General features: G+C 37.9%; 1 protein-coding gene across 1 annotated transcript; it reads left to right on the top strand.

Moving 5' to 3' along the window:
* The first annotated feature begins 11,144 nt into the window (after positions 1–11,144).
* LOC128694988 (uncharacterized) lies at positions 11,145–16,516 on the top strand. The gene is made up of 5 exons (XM_053785365.2): positions 11,145–11,168; positions 12,617–12,776; positions 14,089–14,256; positions 14,992–15,101; positions 15,920–16,516. Exons 2-5 carry the CDS (start codon positions 12,680–12,682, stop codon positions 16,136–16,138), a joined length of 594 nt encoding a protein of 197 aa, XP_053641340.1. The 5' UTR covers positions 11,145–11,168; positions 12,617–12,679; the 3' UTR covers positions 16,139–16,516.
* The last annotated feature ends 1,804 nt before the right edge of the window (positions 16,517–18,320 follow it).

Below are 18,320 nucleotides of genomic sequence, written 5' to 3'. Positions count from 1 at the left end.
CAACCAGGGGTCTATTGGTAATTCCCCTTATGGCTGGTGGGAGGCTGCTGAACAGTCTTCGACCCCGGACACTTATTGTGTTTTCTCTTAGTGTACTAATGGCGCCCTTACTTTTCACTGGGGGTATGTTACATCGCCTGCCAAGTCTTTTGCTTTCGCAGGGAGTGATTTCTGTGAGCAGATTAGGGACCAGTCCCTCCAGGATCTTCCAGGTGTAGATTATAATGTATCTCTCACGCCTGCGCTCCATTGTGTACAAATCAAGTGCTTCCAAGTGTTCCCAGTAGTTCAGATGTTTGATGGAACTTTTATGTGCAGTAAAGGTTCTCTGTACATTCTCTAGATCTGCAATTTCACCTACCTTGAATGGAGATGTACAGCAGTATTCCAGCCTAAAGAGAACAAGTGATTTAAAAAGGATCATCACTGGCTTGGCATCTTTTGTCTTGAATGTTCTCATTATCCATCCTGTCAGTTTCCTTTCAGATGTGATTACCTGGAGTTTACCTGGAGAGAGTTTCGGGGGTCAACGCCCCCGCGGCCCGGTCTGTGACCAGGCCTCCTGGTGGATCAGAGCCTGATCAACCAGGCTGTTGCTGCTGGCTGCACGCAAACCAACGTACGAGCCACAGCCCGGCTGGTCAGGAACCGACTTTAGGTGCTTGTCCAGTGCCAGCTTGAAGACTGCCAGGGGTCTGTTGGTAATCCCCCTTATGTGTGCTGGGAGGCAGTTGAACAGTCTCGGGCCCCTGACACTTATTGTATGGTCTCTTAACGTGCTAGTGACACCACTGCTTTTCATTGGGGGGATGGTGCATCGTCTGCCAAGTCTTTTGCTTTCGTAGTGAGTGATTTTCGTGTGCAAGTTCGGTACTAGTCCCTCTAGGATTTTCCAGGTGTATATATAATCATGTATCTCTCCCGCCTGCATTCCAGGGAATACAGGTTTAGGAACCTCAAGCGCTCCCAGTAATTGAGGTGTTTTATCTCCGTTATGCGCGCCGTGAAAGTTCTCTGTACATTTTCTAGGTCGGCAATTTCACCTGCCTTGAAAGGTGCTGTTAGAGTGCAGCAATATTCCAGCCTAGATAGAACAAGTGACCTGAAGAGTGTCATCATGGGCTTGGCCTCACTAGTTTTGAAGGTTCTCATTATCCATCCTGTCATTTTTCTAGCAGATGCGATTGATACAATGTTATGGTCCTTGAAGGTGAGATCCTCCGACATAATCACTCCCAGGTCTTTGACGTTGGTGTTTCGCTCTATTTCGTGGCCAGAATTTGTTTTGTACTCTGATGAAGATTTAATTTCCTCATGTTTACCATATCTGAGTAATTGAAATTTCTCATCGTTGAACTTCATATTGTTTTCTGCAGCCCACTGAAAGATTTGGTTGATGTCCGCCTGGAGCCTTGCAGTGTCTGCAATGGAAGACACTGTCATGCAGATTCGGGTGTCATCTGCAAAGGAAGACACGGTGCTGTGGCTGACATCCTTGTCTATGTCGGATATGAGGATGAGGAACAAGATGGGAGCTAGTACTGTGCCTTGTGGAACAGAGCTTTTCACCGTAGCTGCCTCGGACTTTACTCTGTTGACGACTACTCTCTGTGTTCTGTTAGTGAGGAAATTATAGATCCATCGACCGACTTTTCCTGTTATTCCTTTAGCGCGCATTTTGTGCGCTATTACGTGGCACTGTTGTGATCCTTGAAGGTGAGGTCCTCAGATATTACCACACTCAGGTCCTTCACATTACTTTTCCGCTCTATTGTGTGATTAGAGTTTGTAGTATACTCAGTTCTAGTTATTATTTCCTCCAGTTTTCCATAACAGAGTAGTTGGAATTTGTCTTAATTGAACATCATATTGTTCTCTGTTGCCCATTGGAAAACTTGGTTTATATCTTCTTGGAGCTTTACCGTGTCCTCAATGGATGACACTCTCATGCAGATCCTATTATCGTCTGCAAAGGATGATATTGTGGAAAATACTGTATATATTTTCCGGAAATACAGTAATTTATAGGTAAATAGATGCATTATATTGTATTTTTAAAAGAAGTATGTTATCGAAAAAAAGAAGAGACACTCGCCATCTTGGTTTTGATTTTGTATTAGAAACGTTGGTGAATGGGGAAGAATTTTTTGTGCTCTAGAGGTTAAAACTGTGCTGACACCTCTCAAATAGGAGGCGAAATTGGTGGATATGCATTCCTGCAAAACTTGAGTATCAGACGACAGGACAAGACAGCTCCAGGAACCTCAGATAAGCTCTCTAGATTTGTGTATAATTCTGGCCAGCATTATTTTCATAGATTTAGTTAGAGTGAGGTTTTCTGAGTATGATACACATTAATCTCCAGTCAAATTGGTGAGTGATATTAAGATATATTTTCCTTCTGTTATGTAATTGTGTATATATATATATAACCATTTATTATTTTAAATATAGTCCACAAATTTATATATTTACCAGTATTCCTGGTGTATGTATATTTCATTTAATTAATAGGTCCAGAGCAACTTGTGGCTATGACAGTCGTAGGTATCGAAGGGGGACATTTTTTGCGACCTAAGTGTCCCAAATTCCTACTTGTCTAACTGATTAATAATAGTTATCATTGTTCATTTACTGTTATGTATATAATTATACATCCAAGTAAATGCAATTTTCCACATTTAATTTGCCCGTTGGTCCTTCTTGAACCGGAGGTAATTAGTGAAGTCATTAATTAGTTAATTACTTAATAATTATATGTGAAATGACAGAAGGAGGTGGATGTTAAGTTCACAAATTTCAGTGGGCTGCAGAAAACAATATGAAGTTCAACGATGAGAAATTTCAATTACTCAGATATGGTAAACACGAGGAAATTAAATCTTCATCAGAGTACAAAACAAATTCTGCCCACAAAATAGAGCGAAACACCAACGTCAAAGACCTGGGAGTGATTATGTCGGAGGATCTCACCTTCAAGGACCATAACATTGTATCAATCGCATCTGCTAGAAAAATGACAGGATGGATAATGAGAACCTTCAAAACTAGGGAGGCCAAGCCCATGATGACACTCTTCAGGTCACTTGTTCTATCTAGGCTGGAATATTGCTGCACACTAACAGCACCTTTCAAGGCAGGTGAAATTGCTGACCTAGAAAATGTACAGAGAACCTTCACGGCGCGCATAACGGAGATAAAACACCTCAATTACTGGGAGCGCTTGAGGTTCCTGAGCCTGTATTCCCTGGAACGCAGGCGGGAGAGATACATGATTATATACACCTGGAAAATCCTAGAGGGACTAGTACCGAACTTGCACACGAAAATCACTCACTACGAAAGCAAAAGACTTGGCAGACGATGCAACATCCCCCCAATGAAAAGCAGGGGTGTCACTAGCACGTTAAGAGACCATACAATAAGTGTCAGGGGCCCGAGACTGTTCAACTGCCTCCCAGCATACATAAGGGGGATTACCAACAGACCCCTTGCAGTCTTCAAGCTGGCACTGGACAAGCACCTAAAGTCGGTTCCTGACCAGCCGGGCTGTGGCTCGTACGTTGGTTTGCGTGCAGCCAGCAGCAACAGCCTGGTTGATCAGGCTCTGATCCACCAGGAGGCCTGGTCACAGACCGGGCCGCGGGGGCGTTGACCCCCGGAACTCTCTCCAGGTAAACTCCAGGTAATGTGTAGTGGATTATAATTATTACAATATTAATTTGGATAAGTCAAGTCTGGCTAAGTTTATATTAATTTGTATAATACTAATTTGATAAGACAATTCTGGACAAGTGTGGATAAAGATTATATTGTGTATAATATTAATTTTGCTATGACAAATTCTGGCAAGGATTAATATTTGTATAATATTAAATTGATAAGACAATTTTGGCCAAGATTTATATCAGTGTATGTGTAATTGATAAGCCATGTGTAGCTAATTATTAATGTGTATATTAATTTTGCTATGGGAAATTCTGGCAAGGATTTATTAATTTGTATAATATTAATTTTGATGAGCCAAGTTTGTATTAAGTACATTTAAAATTTATATTATACATGTAATTGCTAAGCTCAAGTAGCTAGAATTTATTTAAAGGTAAGTTGTACTATTTACCTTTATAAAGTGCATAATTTAGTACATAATCAGTGTTATTAATAAAGTTGAATTTAATACATCGCATCATGGCTGAAAATGAGGAAATTAATATAGAAGACAAACATATAGAATATAGAGTAAAGAAAGCATCAGTACAGGCTAGAAAAGTTCATGTAACCAAGGCATATAATAAATGTTTGGAATTAATGAATCAAGAAACTGTGAATGCTGATGATTTAAAATTGTATTTAGATGCTTCAGGTAATAGATATGATTCATACAAATTATATTACAACAAATATGAAGGAGATTTGTTAGTAAACTGTGTAGATGAGACTGAAGTAGATCTCATGATTAATCAGTATTATGAATTAGAGGAAAAGATTCTTGTAAAAGTCAGGCCTTGAATAAATTAAAATGTGTAAACCAGGCAGTTAATCAGTCTGCTCCAACAAATAATATGTCTTTGCCAAAACTCCCAGAACTATGTTTACCTGTATTTAATCCTGGTGAAAATTGGGAGGAATTTTGGTCAATTTTTAAAGCAGCTGTGCATGACAGGAGTGACCTAGCCTGTGTAACTAAATTATTTTACCTCAAAGGACAGGCAAGAGGAGATGCTCACATACTGATACAAGCCTTTCCTAATGTAGATGACTCTTACAAGGAAGCAGTTGACTTGTTGAAGGTCACTTATGGTAATATAGAACAAAGTAGGTTGGATCTAGTGAATATCATTGTTAATTTAAAATCTCCAGATCACACTTACAAAGGTTTACAGCAGTTTAGAGTTAAACTGGAGAGCACTCTCAAAACTTTAAGTAATAAATATAATCTGAAGGAATCAGACTGGTTATTGAGTGCCATGATACAGAATAAATTAAGCTGTAAAACAATTGAATGACTCTCAAACAAATATCACAAGGGTTATTTTGGACTGGAGGAAATAAGACTAGGTCTACAAGAATTAATTGTGCAGTTGCAGACCAGCCAACTAACTCATTTTAAAGATGCAACACACAATAACTCTGAGGTATCTGTCAAGTTTCACAAAGGGAAAAATTATCCCAACGTTAATAATCAAATTTCATTTCCTAAAAAGAGTTGCATAGGTGCATATCAAGTAGCAGGAATCAGAAATAATGATTCTCCACAAGGTAAGAAGAATAAGTACCCTCCTAAGAGTAGCCCAGTTAATAAGAAACCAGTCCGAGAAAAGAGAGATTGTCTTTTCTGCAAGGGTACTCATTTATCTAAGAATTGCAATGCATACAATTCATGGAATGATAAAGTTGAAAGATTGGAGGAACTTGACAGATGTATCAGGTGTTTAGGTAATCACAATGTAAGGGATTGTCATGCCAAATTAAACTTCTGTTATCAATGTCACAAAGGAAGACACCATATAGTCATGTGTAAGGGTCTATATGTTAATGTTGATAATAATGATAATGTTGTAAATCCTGACACAACAGTAGCTAATGTAAAAATTGCTGCTAATCTTAATAATGATGGGTTTGCTGAAGTAGCCTTACCTGTGTTACAGGTAAAAATTGATGATAAAAGGCATAAATCAAAAAATGTAACTGCATTATTGGACCAGGGATCCCAGCGTACTTTCATAAAACGTAAATGTCTTGATGGTATGAAAGTACAGATGGGAGATCCCACAACTTTAAAATTATCTGGTTTTCTCTCGGATAAAAGGTCTCAATTGTATGACACTGTTTATGTAACTGTCAGGTTGGGCAGTGAGAAAAAACGTGTTAATGCAGTAATTGTAGATAGACTTCCAGAGAAAATATCTACAATAGGACTTAGTAAAGCTACAGAAAGACTCTCACATAATGTAAATTTAGCACCTTCTGGTGTAAGTGATGATTCTGTAGGCCCAATAAATATTTTGATAGGTAGTGACTATTATGCCTCCTTTGTAAAGGGTATGGTAAAGAAATGTGGTGTCACCCTTTTGAAGACTGCAGGAGGCCATGTAATGCATGGTAGGATTCCTCGTAATAATAATTCATGACTAGAGGAAACTACAAATACCATAACTGTGTGTCATACTCATGAAATCGTGCCCCAGTAAAATTCTTCCATAGAGGATGGTGTTGAGCCAGTGCATAAATTGTGGGAATTAGACAGCATTGGAATAAATGTAAATGAAGAAAGTCCAGACAATTCTTTTACTCAGGAGCAATATTTGAGAGATGTAAAATTTGAATCTGGACAATACTGGGTACGACTTCCGTGGAGACTGAACCATCCAGAATTGCCCACTAATTACAGAATGGCATATGGACAGTTAAAGGCTCAGCTCCGCGAACTGAGTAAGACACCAGAATTGTTAACTGCCTATAATGATATAATTGCTGAGCAGTTAATAAATTTATAGAAGAGGTACCTCCTGAGCAAACCAAAATTTATGGTCACTATTTGCCACATCACGGAGTGAAGAAGGATTCTAAGACCACTCCTTTGAGGACTTTGTTTAATTGTAGTGCCAGGAGTAACAAAAATGTACCTAGTTAAATGACTGTTTGATGACAGGTCCGTCGTTGACGGAAAAATTAGGAGATATCTTATTAAATTTCAGAGTAAAGAATTATGCCTTTACGGCTGACATAAGTAAAGCTTTCCTAAGAGTGGGTTTACAAGAGGCTGACCGGGATTGTACCTGCTTCTTATGGCCTGAGAATCCTATTGACCCACTTAGCCCTCTGAAAACCTTTCGCTTTAGGAGCGTGTTATTTGGTGCTACATCCAGTCCGTTCCTACTTCAAGCGATGATAAATGCACACCTTAAATGTACGGGAAGTCCATTGAGTAAAGTAATGAGCAAACAATTTTATGTGGACAATTTCCTGGGTGTGACGTCAACTGAAGAGGAACTGTTAATGACTTATGGAGAGGCTAATAAAATAATGCAAAGTGCAAATATGCCTCTGAGATAATGGAATAGTAATTCGTCCAAATTGAAGGACAAAATAAGTAAAGATTACCCTGGAGATGAAGTGCAAAAATGTAGTAATGTATTGGGTTTAACTTGGGATACTGAGAGAGATTTGTTAATGTTAAAACCTAATAATTACAGTATGCCCAATAAATTAACTAAGAGAGTTTTGCTTGCTGAAGTTTCCAAATGTTTTGATCAACTAGGTTTAGTGTCACCCCTATGTACTGTGCCAAAACAAAAGCATTCATATTGCTAAACTCATAAACTAGTATTTAGTCACTTAGGCATAATACCAACTTACCTCATAATTTGTAATATTTTAAAATTAAGAATTAAACTAAGTCTGCCCAAAATGCCTAGCCATGCTAGGTGTTCTAGTGGTACACCCTGTAATCATTATTTTACTACATGTAAACCACACAATAACCAAATTCTGTAAACTCAGCATTGTAATCCTTATAGAGAATAAACTTTGAAATGTTATTACTATAAGAGGGAAATTATTAATACAGGAAGCATGGAAACTTAAATGTGCTTGGGATGAAATTCTACCTGAGGAATTCATTAACAGGTGGGATGAATTAATTGGTGATTATGAGAAAATTCCAATGTTGGAGTTCCCACACCAGGTGGCCAATCCAAATGGGAAAAATGTACTCCACAGTTTTTGTGATGCTTCAAAATTGGCATATGGAGCAGTTGCTTACCTTCAATGTAATAGTGTCATTTCTCTTGTTATGTCTAAGGCTAAAGTGTCTCCAATTAAATCACGTACCTTACCTCAGTTGGAATTAACAGCCATTTATGTAGGTGTCAAATTAGCTAATTATATAAGAAATAAGTTGCAGGAGATAAATATTAGCGACACTGTAATTTGGTCTGATAATGAGGTATCCTTACAGTGGATTCGTAATGGAAACAGTAAAATTGTGTACATACAAAACAGAGTCGCTGAAATTAATCAGATGCAAGAGAAATATAATAGTTTGGGTCAGCATATGTTAACCTTTAATCATATACCTGGGGAGGAGAATCCAGCCGATTTCTTGTCTAGAGGTTTACCTTATACTAAATTTGTAAATGCTGTATCATGGTTTAAAGGACTGAGTTGGTTGGTAAATAAAGCTAATTGGCCTGTACAAAAGGCGTATATTGCTCCTGTTGAAATTACTGTGACCACCGCTCCAATAGTTTGTCCTCCCTTAACCTTTGATATAAATAGGTATTCTTCTTTACCCAAACTAATCAATGTAACTAAGTTGGTGTTTAAATTTCTAAACAAGATGAATATTTCATATAAGTTTTCACATCCTCTTGAATATTGGATAAAGAGGGTACAAGAAGAAATCTATGGAAATGAGATTAAATTGATGATGGAAAGAAAAATTGTGAAAGGTTCCATAATAGAGAAATTGGGGCTGTATTTAGAGAACAGTGTAATTAGGTGCAGAGGTAGGTTACAAAATGCTGAATTGGGTGATTATGCTAAACACCCTATCTTACTGCCCAAAACTCATCTTCTAACAAATTTAATTGTTCTAAATGCCCATAAAAATGTAATGCATGGTGGGGTACAAGATACCTTAAATTGTATTAGGGAAACTTTTTGGATTCCACAAGGACGGCAAAGTGTAAAAAGGGTGATTAAATCTTGTGTAATATCTCGCCATGTGGATGCCAGATCCTATATGTACCCAGGTCCTCCACCATTGTCAAATGAGCAATTTGAGTCGTTTAGCAACGAACTCCTGCCGGCCGCAGTGTGGAAAATAATGTATATATTTTCCGGAAATACGGTAATTTATAGGTAAATAGATGCCCTATATTGTATTTTTAAAAAAAGTATGTTATCGAAAAAAAAGAAGAGACACCATCTTGGTTTTGATTTTGTATTAGAAACGTTGGTGAATGGGGAAGAATTTTTCGTGCTCTAGAGGTTAAAATTGTGCTGACACCTCTCAAATAGGAGGCGAAATTGGTGGATATGCATTCCTGCATAACTTTAGTATCAGACGACTGGACAAGACAGCTCCAGGAACCTCAGATAAGCTCTCTAGATTTGTGTATAATTCTGGCCAGCATTATTTTCATAGATTTAGTTAGTGAGGTTTTCTGAGTATGATACACATTAATCTCCAGTCAAATTGGTGAGTGATATTAAGATATATTTTCCTTCTGTTATGTAATTGTGTATATATATAACCATTTATTATTTTCAATATACAGTCCACAAATTTATATATTTACCAGTATTCCTGGTGTATGTATATTTCATTTAATTAATAGGTCCAGAGCAACTTGTGGTTATGACAGTGGTAGGTATCGAAGAGAGACATTTTTTGCGACCTTACTAAGTGTTCCAAATTCCTACTTGCCTAACTGATTAATAATAGTTATCATTGTTCATTTACTGTTATGTATATAATTATACATCCAAGTAAACGCAATTTTCCACAGATACAGTGCTGTGGTTTACATCTCTGTCTATGTCTGATGAAGATGAGGAACAGGATAGGTGCGAGTACTGTGCCTTGTGGAACAGAGCTCTTCACTATAGCAGCTTCCGATTTAACTCTTTACCACTACTCTTTGTGTTAAATTTGTTAGAAAGTTGAAGATCCATCTGCCTACTTTACCAGTTATCCCTTTAGTACGCATTTTTTGCACTATGATCGCACTTGTCAAAGGGTTTTGCAAAATCTGTGTTTACTACATCGCGGTGGATTAGGGCTGTTACTGCTGGCCGCATACAAACTGACGTACGAATCACAGCCCGTCTTGATATTGCTGAGCTTTGAAATAAGGGAAGAGGAGGACAACAACACTACTCACAGGATAAGCACGGGGTACACAGTGAACGAGGCAAGAAGGCGGTACTTCTAAATAACGAAGGATTCTTGATCCAAGAAGACACGTGTAACATTTAGGTATTTTTATTGTGGAAACGTTCGCCAGCCAGTGGCTTCTTCAGTCCGGTACAGGGAAGAACGGTGGAAGATGAGGAAGGGTTTGAAGTGACCAGTCCCTCAGCCTTGAGATATATGTTCAGCCCATCACTCTTAATTACTGGAACTAGTTTTCTCATTCTCGCATCATACCTTATCAATCCCCCATGCACTCGTTCCCATTATTATGACGCTGTATGACCCCTACGGGATTAACGCTTGCCCATAAATAATATTATTGTTACAATCATAACTAAGCGCTAAGCCCACAAGGGTCATACAATAATAATATTATGAAGAAGAAGACTGTCCAACAAAAGATACATTTGAGCACTGGCGTTCGAAGAGGAACTCTTCTGAAGGAAGGATCAAGAAATTTCCCATTTTTTTTGTCAAATGCCTTAACTTCCACATAAGCATTATAAGAGCATAAAATAGCACAACAATTATAGTAGAATAAGTAAGTAAGTAAGTAAGTAAATTTATTCAGGTATACACAATACAGTTACATAGAATTATCATACATAGCAGCATATGTGTAGAGAACCTAGGATAACCCAAAAAAGTCAGACAGAGTGACTTATTTCCATTGGGGTAACTAACATATGACAAAGCCCTTTCTGACATAGCAAATTAAATGAATTGATCCCCCCCAAACATATAAAAAAAAATATTACCAAAGATGCTGCCGTGAAAAAGTCAAGTTTTTGTTCCTATAATGTTCATTTTCCTAGTCCAGGGGAGGCTGCTGCATTCCAGACTGCTTGCTTCATACGCACGTTTCTTTTTTATTCCTTACGAATATAATAATAATTCTGAGTTGTTAATGATGAAAGAGAATGCTTGTTGAGGCGAGCGAGCATGGTCTAGCCTCGACTCAATGGTATTATAGCCTGGTGTCACACTCTACCACAATGAACACTTGTCGCATTAACATAGCGTTCATGCCGGTGTCTCCTCTGTGCTGCTCAGACTGCCTGACTTATCCTCTGCCTGGAGGCTTTGACCTCTCAGATTTACCATTGGCTAAAAGATCTTTGAAGTCAAATGTGATTGGTCGAGATGGATTTCTAGATATGCACATTGGAGTTGCTGTGATATTTTGATTCATATACGTTGCTGGCCGCTACGGGGTGCAGATTCTTCCAAGGAAGCAGACAGCAAGGTTCGTTCTTGATTAGTTTTACATTTGTTTAATATATCTGTACTAAAGGCATTCCAGTACAAAGAAAGGTATTCCAGTATCTTGTAATCCCAGCCCCCTCTATCTTAAATTATTCAAGAAAGGTACTCCCGTATCCGATAAACCCAGCTCCCTGTATCTCGATGACATGAGAAAGGTGTCCCCATATCCCCAGCCTCGTCTGCCTCAATCCAGGCAAGAAGCACAGTAGTTGAATCTCTCTAAACCGTCTAGTGACGGAGGAGCGACAACTAAACTCCCCAAGAGAGACCCAGGAGCTATTGATTCAAGGAATTGAACAAATCTTATTTTTCTTTGAATTAAACCTATTGCCTCCCATTTCTTAAGGTGCTGTATAACTCCTCTGGGTTTATCGCTCCTCCATGAATGTAATAAATAATACTAATATTAACAATAAAAATAATAATCTGAAGAGGATTACACACTCAAGAAGTCTAGCACTTGTAGTTTAACGTCTTTAAAAGGCTCAGGAGCTGTAGATCAACCCCTTTAAGAGGGCCGAGAAATGCTACAATCCGAAGCTTCTGAGAAATATGCATCAGCATTGTAGGTTTGAAGCCAATTAGTAGATACATGTATATATTGCAGTTATCACAAGTAAACCGATATTAAAATTTCTTTAATAAAACTGACAAATTATACCTTGCACTGCCCACTAATATTGCGAATCTTCCTCTGAGGAAAATACATCTGCATGAACAGTTTCTAGATATTAGGCAAATTATTCTCAGGAAAAAAATAACTCACATTTTTATGGTAATATTGCCACCTTCACATTTCATTGGCAAGTAGAATGTTGTATTAAGTAAGATTTACCTGTACAGGAAGTTTGAAGCCAATCGGAAGAAGTGTTCTTATCACACGAAAATTACCTGCCTATCTGCACGTGTAAAATTGGCAGATTGAAACCTACATAAACAAGTAATAATCTGATCCTTCCTCTAATTTACATTCACTAGTGCTGATAGTTTGAGTCTGATCAGACGAAGCGTTCGTATATAATCATATGGCAAGGTGCTCAGGCGAACCTCAAGTAAAGCCAGAGTCAGATATTAAATTACCCACTTTAGCATGGTCGTAAAAAATTGATAATAAACTTAGCTCTTGTGAAACTCCATGGATATCGCAGACCGTAGATAATCAGTTATATGATTAGAGTGTAATATACGAAATTACTGTATCTTAAAGATATAAGTAACTATGCCCAATGAGTGTAACAAAGACTAGTTGTGATACTTGTAATTCAGTTTTTTCAAGTGTACTACCTCTCACAGGATGAGCCACAGGTGTACAGTGAAGTAGCCGCTCTGGTGACAGAGTAAAATGTATGTTGGCAGTTTTTACTTGCAATTTGAATTGTTCCAGCCACTATATCTTAACTATTGTATGTATAACTAACTTAATAGCAGGAAGTAATACCTCCGGTCCAAAGAGCACTACCATCGTCAAGCAGCAAAGTTTGCGACTACAGTATGCTGAGTGGAGCGCTGAACCACAGGGGCCACTGTTATGCTGGTCTTGTCGCCAGCTTTGTTGTCCCTGTTGCTGCTGCACTCACCAGGGTGGAAAGTAAGTGTGACGCTGGAGAAACCTTAAACAAATATTGAAAAATGGATATCTCTCAATAACGACAAATATATATATATATATATATATATATATATATATATATATATATATATATATATATATATATATATATATATATATATATATATATATATATATATATATATTTTATCACACTGGCCGATTCCCACCAAGGCAGGGTGGCCCGAAAAAGAAAAACTTTCACCATCATTCACTCCATCACTGTCTTGCCAGAAGGGTGCTTTACACTACAGTTTTTAAACTGCAACATTAACACCCCTCCTTCAGAGTGCAGGCACTGTACTTCCCATCTCCAGGACTCAAGTCCGGCCTGCCGGTTTCCCTGAACCCCTTCATAAATGTTACTTTGCTCACACTCCAACAGCACGTCAAGTATTAAAAACCATTTGTCTCCATTCACTCCTATCAAACACGCTCACGCATGCCTGCTGGAAGTCCAAGCCCCTCGCACACAAAACCTCCTTTACCCCCTCCCTCCAACCTTTCCTAGGCCGACCCCTACCCCGCCTTCCTTCCACTACAGACTGATACACTCTTGAATCATTCTGTTTCGCTCCATTCTCTCTACATGTCCGAACCACCTCAACAACCCTTCCTCAGCCCTCTGGACAACAGTTTTGGTAATCCCGCACCTCCTCCTAACTTCCAAACTACGAATTCTCTGCATTATATTCACACCACACATTGCCCTCAGACATGACATCTCCACTGCCTCCAGCCTTCTCCTCGCTGCAACATTCATCACCCATGCTTCACACCCATATAAGAGCGTTGGTAAAACTATACTCTCATACATTCCCCTCTTTGCCTCCAAGGACAAAGTTCTTTGTCTCAAATATATATTAATTAATTAATATATATATATTAACATGTTATATTGAACTAAGTACGTATTTAAACAATCTAAACTTTTACTGTGCATTATTAAGCAGGTTTAGGTCCTAGTCAGAAGGTATGGTCTTGGAATTGTTCGAAACGTTCTGCTTTTGGAACTTACTTTTTTTTGGCAAATCCTTGAAAGATTTTTTTTTGTTAAATAAAGATCTGAATTTGAATGTCTCTCAGTAACGAGAGGCATTGAAATTCTAACGCTTTACTTTAATTTAACATGTCCGTAGTCTTCCACACAGAAGCTACCCTCCCCTTCTTTGAATTATTATTGTAATTAGAGGGAAGCGCTAAGTCCGTAGGTCATAAAGCACCAGGCTTGATTTAAGGAAGAAAAGTGGTAGCTCCAATTTCTGGAAATCAAGAAAATATATTTTTGCAGCATCAATGTGTGGCAAAACAGACACACTAGCTGAGTGCGTGGTGAAGCAGGGTCAGTGTTCTCCCCTGGACGATCTACTGGCACCGTTGCTTGGCACTCCTGACCTCATCACTGCCTGTGCCAACACCACCGGTGTCCCGCTTAATTCAGATTACTATGAGAGTATCGGTGAGTAATACCGCAATATACATTTTTAAAAGGCTTAAGAATCTACTTGGAATCTGTCTGATGCATCGTAATTATATTAAAATATTTTTTTTCATAAGTGTTAATTTCTTACCACGTTAGTGTTTTTTTTCAACTGACTGATTACATTTAGGTACTCTAATGTCAAGTATTTTTATCTGTAGTATAAACTTTGTTTGATTCACGGGCTTGAGGGGAAACGTATTGGTAAATCTTATACCTGCTTGTCCTGTTTACTTAACATTACATCTATTATAATAAAAAAGAAGCGCTAAACCTACAAGGGTCATAGAGCGTGTTTACTTAACAGTAAACAGGTAACCTGTGTGATAGGTAGATTGGTTAGAGGATAATAATTTATTGAGTTTTCTTGTGCTTAAGTAGATGTAGGGTTATTATATTTGTATACAGTGCTAAATTCCAGTGGGTCATTTAGCTACAGTGGTGAAGGTTGGCTACTGCGTCTGCTCGCCGCAAGACACACATGTTTTCCTAGGATACAGTGATACAGTGAAACTCGTCACAGGCCCTCGAAACTACCAAGAAGAAACCATTGTTACCAACTTTTATTCTCATCTTCCTGCGCTAATTTTCTTTGAGGACTCGAGAACGTCAAGTGTTATTAGTTTATATTTGGTTAGACTAAATTAGATTACTTAAGTTAGTTATATTTAAGCAAAAATAAGCATATAGTTAAAGGTATCTACTGGCCCGCAGGTAAAGCCGTGGTGACTGGAGTGTCCGCAAGCAACCTGATGAGGCAGCCAACCTCTGATTCTGTAGCCAATCTGGCTATTAGACGCTGTGTTCTCAACGCTACACACATGGTGAGCTAACACGATACAATAAATATCTCTGGTTCATGAAGGGTTAGAACTTCTATGTAATATTAATCTTTAAGATAACTGTTTTAAGTATATTCTATAAAATTAATCTATTTCTCACGAGCAGGGATATTACTTTAATATCCAGAGTGATGCCTTCAGCATAAAGGCATCACTGTTGAAGCAAGGGCAACTACCCCACACATGTTATGCAGAAAGCTAATTAGCATAGGACAAACTCTCTATTTAGCATTGCTATATCATCATACTTTTAGCCGTAATATTTCTGTCATTCATAAAATTCGCTTCTTTTGCACATTTAGTTTATGTAACAAGAGCGTTTGGCTCACGACCGATAGGAACCGGGTTCGTTTCTCGGGCAGGCTGAGAAATCTGATTATAATCATAACTAAGCGCTAAACCCAAAATGGTCATACAGCGCTGTGAATAATAAGAGCATGTCTCCTTACACCTACTACACGTGTTACATAGAAATAAACAGGTAACTGGGTGTTGGTTGAGTGTTGTGGGTTGCATCCTGGGCAAGGACCTAAAGGAAATAGACCACAAATTATTTGTTTTCTTGAGTTAATAACGCTGAGTATGTTTTATCCGAAAGGAACCAGATTCGATTCCCGGGCGAGCCGGTTACCTATCAGTAGATAGACATCTAAGAGCTAGTTGACTGTTGTGGGCAGCAACCTGTGAGAGGCCCTAAAAAAAGAACCCAAACGAAAATAAGCCATACTGCTTGGCTTTCTTGAGCTGTCCTGGTTTAAGCTTCCGTGGTTGCTCATCCGAATATAACATTCTCATAACAGCTTGGTGCAGACGGAAGCCTCCTTGACCGCGGCGCTGTGGTGACGCAGGTGTCACTGCTCTCTCCTCCAGATCTGGGTGCCGCCGTCGCTGCAGCAGCCACCACCTGCCCGGAACCAACCTCCTTGAAGACCACCGGGTTCATCCAGTGCCTGAAGAAGGCATGCATGACGAACGCTCCTGGATCCACAGTCACCATCACTTCCTCTGAGGACTACTGACATGTTTGCCTTTCATGCCGTTTTCACACTGTAAATGCCTAGTGATCCTTGGTTGTTCACTATGTTTTAGCCTCTAGACTAGGCAAGAATCACTAATGCTGCATATTCCTTTCAGTATTCAGCATCAACTATCTAATACTTTGTCTCAGGTGAAAAGAACTTAATTTCTCTGACATAAAAATACTATAGTTTTCTTAAAGCACGCAGGCTAATATTTTATTAAAAATCAATTAATATTACTGTAGCCTTAAACATGAGGCTACGTACCCTGTATGAGGTAGCTTGGAAAGATGTTCCTTATATGAGGTAAATGAGAAACATTTACCTTAAATGAGGAAGATGAGAAACATTATCCAGTCATATTTTATATATATATATATATATATATATATATATATATATATATATATATATATATATATATATATATATATATATATATATATATATATATATATATATATATATAATATATATATATATATATATATATATATATGTCGTGCCGAATAGGCAGAACTTGCGATCTTGGCTTAAATAGCATCGCTCATCTTGCCATATAGGACAAGTGAAAATTTGTGTATGCAATAATTTCGCTAAAATCATTCTGAACCTAACGAGAAAAATATATTTGATTGTGTTTGTTTAGTACTAAATTATTGTAAACTTACCTAAAATATATTTAGTTGGGTTAGGCGAAAATAAATTGCTCTTGTTATAATAAGGTTAGGTCAGTTTTCTAAGATTCTTTTGGAGCAAAATTAAAAATTTTTGCATTAACATTAATGAAAAAAAAATATCTTTAAACGTATAAGAGAAAATTTTAGAAAGAACTTAATTATAAATGAGTTCTTGCTAATTGACCAGTTTTACATATTCGGCACGACATATATATATATATATATATAATATATATTGTATATATATATATATATATATATATATATATATATATATATATATATATATGTATATTATATATTTATAAACCCATGATCTCCACCGTACTTATATAGCGTTGAAAGAATTATCATCATTTTCATGTTTGTTGCAAGGGAAGGGGTAGCTCTTACTCCCTGGATCAAGGGCCCTCCAACGGCATCAGGGCATCTCCTCCCATAAACGGGGAGAGGCGTTCACTAAACTAGAGTACCGGATGTAAGATTTATCATGTGTTGATTGAGTTGTAACTGAGTTGCTTCCTGCACTCAACATTCACTCCCCCCATTCACTCAACATTCACTCCATGCGCTCAATATTCACTCCTTGCACTCAGTATTCACTCCTTGCGCTCAACATTCACTCCATACACTTGACATTCACTCCATGCACTCGACATTCACTCCATGCACTCAATATTCACTTCTTGCACTCAACATTTACTCCTTGCACTCAAAATTCATTCCCTGTACTCAATATTATCTCTCTCCACTTAACATTCACTCCTTGCACTCAACATTCACTCTTTTTACTCAGCTCTCGCCTTGATTTAACGTTAACTCCTTGCACTCACTCTTTACTTCCTGCAGTCTCACATACACTCAACAGAGAGCTTCTCCAATCTAAAATTATTTCTACAAGTGTGATTTAAAAGCACTACAAGTGCGTCAGGGGTCGCCCTCACAAACTGTCTCTGTGGACACCAAGAGCATTTCACTCCTTCATGGAAGTTGCGTTCATTTAATGTCACATATCTTAAAGCCTTTCCCAAGAACCACATCATTAGCAATCCCTTCCTTTAACCACTTGCAAAGGCAACTTAACTGTTAGTAATAATAAAGCACAAATTATATACACTGATGGACCTAAAATGAGTCAGGTGACAGGACTGTATCTTGCTCTTGTTGCCACCTCTTGAGATAAGAACGATAGCAACCGTGTTGAATTAAGCATAAGAATTAACAACTGGGCGTTTACACTGCAAAATGAATTGTTTGCTATCCTAATGATGCTAAAGTTACTTTACTCTTTGATTATTACTGATTTTATGTCATCACTGAAGGTCTCTTGAATCACATGACTCTAATAACATGATCATTGGAGCAGCCAGGGATAGATACTCAAAAATCAGAGAAAAATAATTAATGTACAATTTTTATGGATTCCATCACATACATCATACAGGGCCTCAGTGTGAGGCCAGAATTATACAGCACCCATTGGAATTGTTTTTATATTATCT

Source organism: Cherax quadricarinatus, chromosome 35 (genome assembly GCF_038502225.1).
Source record: "Cherax quadricarinatus isolate ZL_2023a chromosome 35, ASM3850222v1, whole genome shotgun sequence".
Lineage (NCBI taxonomy): Eukaryota > Metazoa > Arthropoda > Malacostraca > Decapoda > Parastacidae > Cherax > Cherax quadricarinatus.
Note: the sequence above shows the minus strand (reverse complement) of the source record. Positions and strands in the feature narration are given on the sequence as shown.